The sequence below is a fragment of the Elephantulus edwardii genome, unplaced genomic scaffold (assembly GCF_000299155.1).
Source record: "Elephantulus edwardii isolate Elephantulus edwardi_28Jun2011 unplaced genomic scaffold, EleEdw1.0 scaffold00168, whole genome shotgun sequence".
Classification (NCBI taxonomy): Eukaryota; Metazoa; Chordata; class Mammalia; order Macroscelidea; family Macroscelididae; genus Elephantulus; species Elephantulus edwardii.
In genome coordinates, this window is record NW_006399918.1 from 5,572,502 (window position 1) to 5,584,297 (window position 11,796).

Sequence of the window (11,796 nt, forward strand, 5' to 3'; positions counted from 1 at the left end):
CTTTAGGTGATTCTAGTGTGTACAGCTAGGCTGGAAATCACAAATTCAGCCCAACTTCTTTAGGTCACTTCATAGATGCAGCAACTTAGCTAGCTGTTCCTGCCTAACAGGGTCATCTCAGCCCCCAGGTTCCTGGCAGCTTGTTTTCTTCAGTTCCTGCGGCATTTCTCTTGTGCCCTGTGCTCTGAAGGTCATCTCCTGCACGCATAGCTGTCCTCTTTCACTGACCTGTGTAAATGTTTCCCGAGGGCCCAAGCCTTTTACTCCTTGTTATGTTTTTTTTTAAATTTCCCCTTGTTATGTTTTGAATTTATTTGATTATGATAAAATACATATAACAAAACATTTTTGTAATTTCAACCATTTAACGTGTGCAATTCAGTGATATTATCTTCACCATGTTGTAGAACCACTACTTATTTTCAGATTTTCCCCTGAGACTTAACAAATTAAATGCCTCTCATGCAATCTCATTTTCTTCCTCCCTCCCATTCCTGGACATCACTAATAAATTTTAGTCCTTATGTATTTGCCTATTCTAGGTATTTCTCTTTTTCTGTCTAACATATTCAACTCAGGATAATGTTTCCAAGGTATTTATTCATGACATAGTACATGTCAGAACTTAAATTCTTTTTATGGTTGAGTAACCCACTTTTATACTTCTGATAAGAGAGCTCTGGTGGCCTTGTGGTAAGGAAATGCACTGCCGACCCAAACACATGTGATTTGAATCTACCAGCTGCTTTGAGGGAGGAAGATAGGCAATCTCCTCCTGTGTGATTTACAGCCTCTGAGAACCTGGAAGGTCTGCTGTGATTTAATTCTAACTTGACGACACAGAACAAGAACAGCTTATTTCTGATGAGAGCCTTTGCTGAGGGCTGTGTACTGTGTTGAGCAAACTGACAGGCTCACTCACACTCATTCCTTCATTGCCATCAAGTCTGCATTGACTGATAGCTGATGCTCCAGTGAGTTTTCAGAGGCTGTAAGTCACAGGAGAGGAATTGCTTGTCTTTCCCCCTTGGAGTTGAAATTGACTCAATAGCAGTGGGTTTGGAGTTTTTGATTTGGTTATTTCCTATAGGAGGCAGTGATAGTTCAGCGGCAGAAGTCTTGCCTTCCATACGGGAGACCTGGGTTTGATTCCTGGCCAACACACCTCATACACAGTCACCATCAGTGTGTCAGTAGAGACTTGCACATCATGATTCTGAAGCGCTTTTAGTGGAATTTCTAGACAAACACAGACTAGGAATAAAGACCTGGTGCTATACTGCTAAAAATCAGCTAATGAAAACTTTACTGATCTCAAGGTTCTGATCTACAACCAGTCATGGGAATGGTGCAGAATCTGGCAGCATTTTATTTTGTTGTGGATATATAGATCACCCTAAGTTGGAGGCCGACTTCACAGCCGCCAACAACAGCATCCTTCGGATGTCTGCTGAGGCCAGGCTTGAGCACCCAGGGCAGCTCACTAAATACTTAGATAATTGCATATTTGTTGATTACCTTCTTTCTGTCTTCTCCTTTTCTGTTGCTTTTCTCTGTCTGTCTCTCTTCCTTTGTCCTGTTTCTCTTCCTCCCTCATTGTGTGGCCCCCTCTTGCCTGTAGGATGACAACTGGGGGGAAACAACAACAGTAGTAACAGGCACCTCAGAGCACAGCATCTCCCACGATGACCTCACTCGAATTGCCAAGGACATGGAGGACAGTGTCCCGCTGGATTGCTCCCGGCACCTGGGCGTGGCGGCGGGGGCCACTCTGGCGCTGCTGTCTTTCCTCACACCACTGGCGTTCCTGCTGCTGCCCCCACTGCTGTGGCGGGAGGAGCTCGAGCCGTGCGGGACGGCCTGTGAGGGCCTCTTCATCTCCGTGGCCTTCAAGCTGCTCATCCTGCTACTGGGCAGCTGGGCCCTGTTCTTCCGCCGGCCCAAGGCCTCGCTGCCCCGCGTCTTCGTGCTGCGTGCTCTGCTCATGGTGCTCGTCTTCCTGCTCGTCGTCTCCTACTGGCTCTTCTACGGCGTCCGCATCCTGGACGCCCGGGAGCGCAGCTACCAGGGTGTGGTGCAGTTTGCCGTGTCGCTGGTGGATGCCCTGCTCTTCGTGCACTACCTGGCGGTGGTCCTGCTGGAGCTCCGTCAGCTCCAGCCCCAGTTCACACTCAAGGTCGTGCGCTCCACGGATGGGGCCAGCCGCTTCTATAACGTCGGCCACCTCAGGTATGGTGCCTGGGAGCAGGGAGGGGGCAGTAGGGGTGGCTGTGAGGCTTCTTAGGTCAGGAAGGCCTGAGGAAGGAGTTGAGTGCTGTGCACATAGTGTGTTTTCAGTGCTGCTTGTTATGCAGCTGTGTGTACTGGGTCCAACGGTGAGCTAGGGTGAGAGTTAGGAGTTGGGAGGATGAAACAGACCCTGAAAGATCGGGAATGCAGAGAACAGACTAAAGAGGAAATAGGTATATGGCATATGTACAGGGGTTTGACATTTCTTTTCTAGCTCTTTCTCTTTCTTGTGGGTTCTCAGAGAGGGGCCACTGAAATGAGCTGGCTGTAGGAAGTGAGTCCTGAAGAAAAATAATGAGAAAATTCTTTAGCATCTGATCTGAGGAGCTCTGGTGGCCTAGTGGCAAGAAGCTGTGTTGCAATCCTGAAGGCACGTGGTTCGAGGCCACCAGCTGCTCTGCAGGAGAAGGATGGGCAATCTCCCATGTGATTAACTTCCTCTGAAAACCTGCCAAAGGGTCAGCTGTGGGTCGGTTTCCAACTCTGTGGTACACAACAACAGCAACAACAACAGAGGCCCTGTGAGGAGCTCTGGCGGCTTAGGATGATGTGTGTCAAAAGACCTTCACTTTGAGTCCATTAGCTGGTTTTTGGGAGAAAGATGGACAGTCTGCTCCTGTTAAGATTTACATCCTAAAGACCCCGAGGGGCTTTGACTTAAGTAGGAATTGACTTACTGTCTGTGGGTTATATGCCCCCTAGGCTACGCAGAGTTTCAGTACCGTCTCTTAGGACCTGTAGAATCTTGGGGTAGGTGTGTAGAAGACATTGGATATAGGCATGAAATGACCTGTGGCTGGGAGCCCAGCCCAATGCCCTTTATCCTCTGGGCTTCAGTAAGAAAGGACTAGCAGGCTCAGCCCTGGGGAAGGGTCATGTTGGGAGCTTGGTAAGTAGACCTCAGGCCCTGAGCCAGGTTTCTTGGAAGCAGCTTGTCCCTGTCCTGTGTCCTTTCCTGACCTACCAACCTGCCCTGATGTATCCCTTCCCCTGTACTCCTTGTTTGTCCCTTCTCCCTCCCCTTCCCGCCATCTCCCCCACAGCATTCAGCGCGTGGCAGTGTGGATCCTGGAGAAGTATTACCATGACTTCCCTGTCTACAACCCTGCCCTCCTCAACCTGCCCAAGTCCGTCCTGGCCAAGAAAGTGTCTGGCTTCAAGGTGTACTCCCTCGGAGAGGGTGAGCGGCCCTGCTCCTCCGCCCCTCCTGGTGTCTCCCCAAGCAGGACTCCAAGCCACCTCATCTCAGTTCTCTTCCCCCTCTTCCCTTGCTTTCCTCTTTTTTCTGGTCCATGTCCCAAACCCTCTGTTCTGTCATTTCCCTTTTCTCCATGGGGCTGGTCTTAGGTTGCTGGTTCATTTGCTTTCCCTTTATCCTATGATGTATCTCCCAATTCAGCTCCCATGTTTGCTCCTCAGTCCTGGTCCTAAGCCATTTGGCCACCAAAGAGTCTCCTGAACCAGGGAGGAACCTGTGCGGACTCATCCTTCTTCATTGCTTTCCCATGAGCCACTCCCAGAAGTGGCCAGGAGGGATGGAATGGGAGGTATTGTGGGTGGTAGGAACAGCCTTCTCTGGACATGGCACTTGTCAGATTACTATCCCCAGAATTCCTGTGTGGGAAGTGAGGCCATGCTCTGATATGACCCTCCTCTTTCTACCCTGCTCCTGTGCAGAAAACAGCACCAACAACTCCACGGGCCAGTCCCGGGCTGTGATTGCCGCAGCAGCCCGGAGGCGGGACAACAGCCACAATGAGTACTACTACGAGGAGGCTGAGCACGAGCGGAGGGTGCGCAAGCGCAGGGCCAGGTGAGTGCTGGGGAGCAGGACGGGCTGCTGTGGGGGCCATGTGTGGTGGGAACAGGCTGGGGAGGGGAAGTGTGGGTAACTGCTGAAAATAGAAAGACAGTGATGTGAGTGGTGGGGGATGTGTGCATGTTAGCTTTCTGTTGTTGCCAGTTACCCAGAGGGGCGGTAAAACAACACATATTTATTATATCACAGTTGCAAGCATTCTAGGTAACGAGATCCTCTGTTCAGATTTCACAGACAGTCTTCTCTGAGTTGGGGGTGTCCTCTTCCAAGTTTGTTGTGGTTTGAGAATTCAGTTCTTGGCACAGGACCCTCATATGTAATCCACAGCATGGTAGCTCGCTTTTCCTTTCTGGCCAGCAAGAACATGACTTCTTTTTATGTCACCAGCTGGAGAAAGCTCTGCTTTTAAAGGGCTTGTGTAATTAGATCAGGCCCGTTGGGACAATCTTCTGTATCTAAGGTCAACTGACTTGGGACTTAAATGACATCTGCAAAATCCCTTTACAACAATATGTAGAACAGTTGGTCGAATAACCAGGGGCTGAGAGTCTTGAGAGGAACATCTTTAGAATTCTGTCTACATAGTGTGTTAAGAGTCCAGTAAAGAGATGTGAGTCTCACCTGCAGCAGCAGGGAGTAAGGTGACACTAGACATCCTGCCCGCTCTGGTGGCCTAGAGGTAAGAAGCTAAACTACAGTCCTGGACATAAGCAGTTCAAATCCACCGGCTGTTCAGTGGGAGAATGATGGGCAATCTCCTCCCATGCAATTTACTGCCTCTGAAAACCTGCTGAAGAATCAGCAACAACGGGTACCCATGTAGGCAGCCCTCGTGGTTTAGACTTTAGAGATTTGTGCTGTTATCTCAGTGGCTGTGCTTTTTCAGGCTATTTGAATCTACCAACTTTTCTAAGGGAGAAAGACCTCCTCCTGTGTGACTGACAGCCTTGGAAACCTGCTGGAGCATCAGCTATGAGTCAGAACCAACTCAAAGGAAATGAGCTGAGGACTCATGTCATGACAAACTTTTAAATGCTATCCTCATTTCTCTCTCTTGGCTCACACTATCTTGCACTCTTGAGTCATGTCTGAAGGATTTTTCTGGTGATAAATCCTTACCTTAGTCTACTGAGATTTCCACAGCAAGGAGCAGAGTGCATCATTTACTTTCTGCTCAGGGACCTTCTTGCCCACCCTTCCCTCTGCCTCTACTCCCAGGAGGAAGGATGGTCTTTATCTTGTTCTTACACATGGCTGTTGTCTCTGCAGTAGATCAGAGATCACAACCCCATTTCTGTGGTGACATTATAGCGCATATTCCACTGTCATAGAAATGGCCCTCTTGGGAAGAAATCAGGTTCTCCCTTGGCCCACTATCTTCTGCTCTGACCAAGGTCTTTTGGTTTCCTGTGCTACCATCACCTTGTTGGCCCCTAAAGAGTGATTTTCCTTCTCTCATGGCATTAATTATAACAGAGAGGAAACATTTCCTCTTGGTTCACCTGGAATTCAGGAGTCTTTTCAAAAGGAACTTGACTGAGAAACACACAGGAAGAAAAATATAAACAAGAGAACATTCACAAATACATGTTTTTGCTCAACCAGTTGCAAAGACATGCATTTGCTCAGTCTGTTATCAAGTTGATTCCATCTCTTGGCAACCCCATGCATGTCAGAATAGAACTGTACTCCTTGGGGTGTTATATGCCTTACTTTTTCAGAAGTGGATATTCAGGCTTTTATTTCAAGGCACTTCTTGACTTGAACATTTAACTTTTTGGTTAATAGCTGAGAGTGTTAACCATTTGCTACACCACTTGGGATTTTTACTCATAGAGTTGCTATGAGTCATCTATGACTCAATGACACTAAACAACAATAACAACAACATAGAGAGAGCTCTGTTGACCTAGTGGAGAGAAAGTTATGCCACCAAGCCAAAGGTGGGTGATTTTAATCTGCAGCCTTTAGGCCTAGTTTTAATAATTTTTGGTCAAACATTCTTCTAGGTGGTATAGCACAGGTCTGTCCATTTGCTAGCAACTCCTAGTTGCTGTGATGCTAAACACTGTGACACTGGTGTGTCAAATGCGTTAATGGTTAACCATGGTGGACAGTGTTTGTTGGAGCTTCCTGATTAAAACAAGCTTGGAAGCAGGAGTGGCATCCACTTCCGAAATGGCTTGCCTCCGGAAACCCTATGAACTTGGAGAAACAATGAAAGTTATACAAGTGTGCAGGTTTTTAATTCATAGAGTCTCTATGAGTTGTCTACGACTCAATGACAGTTAACAACACCAGCAACATTTGATGCCATTAGTTTCGGCCTCATAGTGACTGATGGAATGATGGAATCCTGCCAGGTCCTGCACCATCCTCATGACTATGTTTGAGCTCCTTGTTGCACCTGTTGTGTCAGTTATCTGGTTGAGAATCTTTTTTTTTCCCCACTGACCCTCTGCTTTATGAACCATGCATTGTCCCTTCTAATAACATATCCTGGGAACTCTGGTGGCCTACTGATAAAGAAGTTGTGCTGCAATTCCAAAGGCACGTGGTTCAAATCCACCGACTTCTGTGCAGGTGAAGGATGGGCAGTCTCCTCCTGTGTGACTTACTGCCTCTGAAAACCTGCTGGAGGAACAGCTGTGGATCTGTTCTGACTCAGTGGGTCAGTTCTGACTCGACAACAACATACCCAAAATATGTGAGATGCAGTCTCACCATTCTTTCTAAGGAACACGCTGGCTGTACTTCTTCCAAGATGTATTTGTTTGTTCTTCTGACAGCCTGTGGTGCTTTCCACATTCTTTACCATCATTCAGAGGTGTCCAGTTTTCACATGTTTATGAGACAACTGAAAATATCATGACTTGGGTCAGACATATCCTAGTCCTCACAGTAACAGTTTCGCTAACTACTCTAAAATTATTTGGCGATACCACTTAATGTAATTAATTATAACATATTTAAAAGAATAAAAACTAAACTAAAATAATAATAAAATAAAATAAAAGTGAATTTATTGTTGAAGCAGGGAAAAAAAAAACCTAGTCCAGGCTAATTGATGTTCTCAGGGTCCACTGTTTCTCGGTTCTTGGGCATATGGGAAAGTAATAGTTTCACTAACTACTCTAAAAATTATTTGGCGATACCACTTAATGTAATTAATTGTAACATATTTGTTGTTGTTGTTAAGTGCCGTCGAGTCGCAGGCAACTCATAGCGACCCTATGAAGGAGAGTCCTCGACGCTTGGGTGCCTTTCATCCTCTCTCCAGTTTCATAGGTTTTCCGGAGGCAAGCTATTATGGAAGTGGATGCCACTCCCGCTTCCAGTAACATATTTAAAAGAATAAAAAATAAAATAAAAGTGAATTTATTGTTGAAGCAGAAAAAAAAAACCCTAGTCCAGGCTAATTGATGACAGGGTCCTCGGTTTCTGGGTTCTTGGGCATATGGAAAAGGAGCTGTAGTGCTGCAGTGAGTTTAGTGTTGTGTTGCTAATTGAAAAGTCCCGTGGTTGGGATGCACTAACTGCATTGAGGGGACAGTCTGTGTCTATTCAGATCTGCAGCTTTAGATACCTCATGGAACAGTTCTTTTGCTAAAGGGTCATTATGAATTGGGATTGCCTCAATGACAATGAGTTTGGTTTGAGTGAGGGTCGTACAGGACTCATTCTGTCCTTGCCCTACCGTCTCAAGCTTGTTCTGCTGTTGGTCCTGGTGGACTTTGTGTCTTTGGGCCACAAGTGCAGAGAGCCAGAATCATCACGCTTCCTTGGTTCTCAGTACACTACTGGCTGCTTCTCTGCTGTTTAATCTTCTCCCAACAATCGTCTTCAATCTCCCCTTTAATTCGATCCCCTGATTTTAGGTACCCTTGCCAGTGTTTGATTCCTTGAAACTTCTGTGTATCCTACAAACTCAATATCGTTTGTTTGTATGTTTAAAAGTAAATATACTGCTTTTTCCTTTGTAATTCACGGTTGTCTACTCTGTTTTGACATACACTCGTATTTATACCCAGTTTGTTGCATCCAAATGCTGATGGTGTTTCAGAAACTGTTCCCCCTAGACTCATCAAGAATATGTGGATTATAAACACATTCCTAATTTTTTCATTTTGATGCATAATTTGTTGTTATGTGCCATTAAGTAGACTAAGACTCATGTGAAGCAGAGATTGGGATCTTGTCCTGTCCTGTGCCATCCTTAGGATCTCTGACACGCTCGAGTTCATTGTGACAGTCACTATGCCAACCCATCTTGTTGAGAGTCTTCTCTTTCTCTGACCCTCTACTTTCCCCAGCATTATATCTTTTTCTGAGAACTGACCCATTCTGACAACATGTCCAAAGATGCAAAAGTAGTACCTCCTAATCTTTTATCTCTTATGTTTAGCAAGTGACTGCTTCCTAATTTTGGTAGCTGGGCTTCTTGTGACCTGGCTGTTCACCTCCTTTGCCTGTTTTTTTTCTACAGAGTTCTTATCATTCTCTTGACTTGTAGTGGATTCTACATATAGTCTAAATAGAAACTCCTTGTTGTCTGTGCTGTTATGTTGAAAAAATGTGTCATTTTGGTGTAACTTTATTAATGTCTTTTTCATCTTAAGAAACTTGCATCCCCTCATCATCCCCTGCCTTAAATCCAGTTCTTTGCTGAAGGACTTTCCTTTCCTGGGTCCAGGGGCCCCTTCTGTATCTCTCTGCCTGATTTTCTGTATTCTGGCCTTCCCCTCTTTGGGGTAAGGGACCAGGATTGCTGCCTTTTGTGGGCACTCAGCACCTCACCCTGTTTAGCTTCCTGACTTTCTATACCAACTCCAATTAGTTGATAGTTTAGGGCTTATTTTGGGGAACATTCACTGGATTTCTAATATATGTTATCAGGGAGCCCAGATACCTTCACATTTGTTAGTTTTAGCCAAGAGAAATAGAACAAAGGAGATCCATCTTCATTCAGTCAGGATTCAGGTGGAGGACTGATTCTGGAATCTGATGTCGTTGTGATGGTATACCGTTGAGTTTGAACTGACGTATAGCTGACCCTCCAGCAATATTTTAAAGGCAGTAAACCGCATGGGAGGAGATTGCCCATCTTTCTCCTATGGAGCAGCTGGTGGATTTGAACTGTGTGCCTTTGGATTGGCAGCATAGCTCCTTACCACTAAGCCATCAGAGCTCCCTGGGATCTGATGTAAGAAGGTTGTTTTATTTGCTCAGTCTTTCCCACAGTCAGTTTCTAGTGATCTCTGCATCTGACACCAAGTTTATTCTCTTTGAGACCCTGGGCTAGGGTCACTGAGCTTGACAGATGTTTCTTGTCTTTCAGGATGGACACATATACACATGCGTGCACACACACACACACACACACACACATCCTTAAGGGTCCAACTTTTGGCGCTAGATCAGCTTATTGTGTGTGTTTCAGGGGCTAGCGTAGAGACCTGGCCTTGCTCAGGCTGCTGGAGGGCCAAGGCTTGGAGGGAAAAGGAGAAGTGAGTGTTCAGAACCCCCCCTCTCCCCCAGGCTTGTGGTGGCAGTGGAGGAGGCCTTCACTCACATTAAGCGGCTGCAGGAAGAGGAGCAGAAGAACCCCAGGGAGGTGATGGACCCCCGGGAGGCAGCCCAGGCCATCTTTGCATCCATGGCCCGTGCCATGCAGAAGTACCTTCGGACCACCAAGCAGCAGCCTTACCACACCATGGAGAGCATCCTGCAGCACCTTGAGTTCTGCATCACACATGACATGACACCCAAGGTAGGTTCGGTCTGCCCCCACCATCCTTTCTCTTTCTGCGGCTCTGCCCCTTCCAGTTCCCTTATTCTTTCAAGTCTTTGTCTCTTCACCTCCTCATTATTATCTCTGCTCTTCCCTATTCCAACATAGAATTTCCGTATGGGAGAAAGTTCTCAGGTGGATTCTTGGCGGGATGGAGGAGACTGATGCCTTATCTCTAAGAGCGCTGAGATGTCAGTATTCCTTACCAGATTCAGAATCCCACCTTTACCTCCACCAGACAATCTTTCTTCACTTGAAATGGTTGCTCATTTCCCAGCTTTGTTGCCAGCTTGCTAGAATTGCTTTCCCCAAGCCACCCTTTCTGAACAGGTGACTTAATTGCAATTTAACAATGTCATCTTTGGTTTCCTTCTGGTGCTAACTAGAGCTTGACAATAGCCACACTAGAGGTATAGTATCCCAAAAGTTTGGCAAAAGAGGAAGAAGTCGAAAGGGCCTGACCGAGGGGTGGGGTGGTCATAGCATAGTGGATATGGGGTGAAGAGTTCAGGAAGGCTGAGCTCCAGTCCTGTCTCATGGAGCCACATCCCTTCTGTGGGACCCAGCTTCTTCATTCATTAAACCAGAATCTAAAGAGGAGATCTGACATTCTAATTTTACATCATATACACAGAATAAGCTGGGACATCTTGTTTGGCTTTATAAGCCGTGTCCCCAGGGCATGAAAGGTAATGGGATGGGGGGAGAAAATCCCATGTAGCCCCTTCTCCTCTCCTCAGGCCTTCCTGGAGCGCTACCTGGCGGCGGGACCCACCATTCAATACCACAAGGAGCGCTGGCTGGCCAAACAGTGGACCCTGGTAAGCGAGGAGCCAGTGACCAACGGCCTCAAGGATGGCATCGTCTTCCTCTTAAAGCGCCAGGACTTCAGCCTGGTGGTCAGCACCAAGAAGGTCCCGTTCTTCAAACTCTCCGAGGAATTTGTGGATCCCAAGTCGCACAAGTTTGTTATGAGGTTGCAGTCGGAGACCTCCGTGTGACTGTGCAGCAGGAGGGGGAGGGGGAGACTCTGGGGGGGCTCCTGAGGGTGGCGGGAGGGGCTTGTCTTCAGGCCTGGCCACATTCCTGCTGCCTTTCTTCCTCTTGCTCTTGTTTTTTTACTTGAATTAACTTACCCCCATCTTGTTCCTTGCTTTACCCCGATGTGAACCCTGAGAGACCATCCTGCTGCCAGCAGTACCTGAGAAGTCCTGCTTCTTTCCCCCCTTCACTTTTATATCCCTCCAGGCCCTGCAGGAATCAGTGCCTCTCACCATCTCCTTCCATTCCCTTTGTCCAATTGTCAGTCTCTTCTGAAAGGGCAGGGCCCTCCCAATTGTACCATCTCCTTTCTGAGACCCCACTCACAAACACAGGTTCTTATAGAAGTTCTTTCCCATAGCCCCTGCAAGTTTTTCCCTGAGGGACAAGGACAGGACTCCAGAGAACCACTGTGCCAAACCCCCTGCAGGGCAGCCGCTACCCCGTGCTCCAGAGGGAGGGTGAAATGATGCTTTATCCTGCCTGCTCACCCCGACCATTACAAACCGTGAGATCTTGTGGCAGGGGTGCTCCTATGTTCTCCCACCTTGCCCCAGAGTTAGGATTCTCCCTCCCAAGGTTATTTACTTCTGTCTATTAGAGCCTCCTTCTCTATTCGCATCTACTTATAAGGGAAGAGCCTTCTTTAACCCTTAAAATCTCCACTTTTCTTTTCTGATTTGTGTGGTCACCAGCGACCAAAGGCTAGCAGGCAGAACCCCTCTAACCACTTTTCTGGGCCTTAGAGAAAGATACCTTCCTTCAGCTTGTGTAACTCTGGGGTCTGAGAAGAACGCTGTGGACATTGCTGGCCCCCGCCTTCTGAACCTACCCTCATCCTTCCCAGTGAAGGGTG

General features: G+C 47.1%; 1 protein-coding gene across 2 annotated transcripts in view; it reads left to right on the forward strand.

Moving 5' to 3' along the window:
* Positions 1–11,385, forward strand: part of VANGL2 (VANGL planar cell polarity protein 2) — a 33,174-nt gene extending 21,789 nt beyond the window's left edge. Inside the window, exons 4-8 of one of the 2 annotated variants that reach the window (XM_006895471.1) lie at positions 1,622–2,229; positions 3,333–3,469; positions 3,967–4,102; positions 9,647–9,878; positions 10,640–11,385. In XM_006895471.1, the coding sequence (XP_006895533.1) occupies positions 1,622–2,229; positions 3,333–3,469; positions 3,967–4,102; positions 9,647–9,878; positions 10,640–10,900 (1,374 nt within the window). In that variant the 3' untranslated portion in view covers positions 10,901–11,385. Of the gene's footprint in view, positions 1–1,621; positions 2,230–3,332; positions 3,474–3,966; positions 4,103–9,646; positions 9,879–10,639 lie in introns of both variants that reach the window. The other variant, XM_006895472.1, reaches the window with a different exon arrangement.
* Positions 11,386–11,796: the final 411 nt, after the last annotated feature.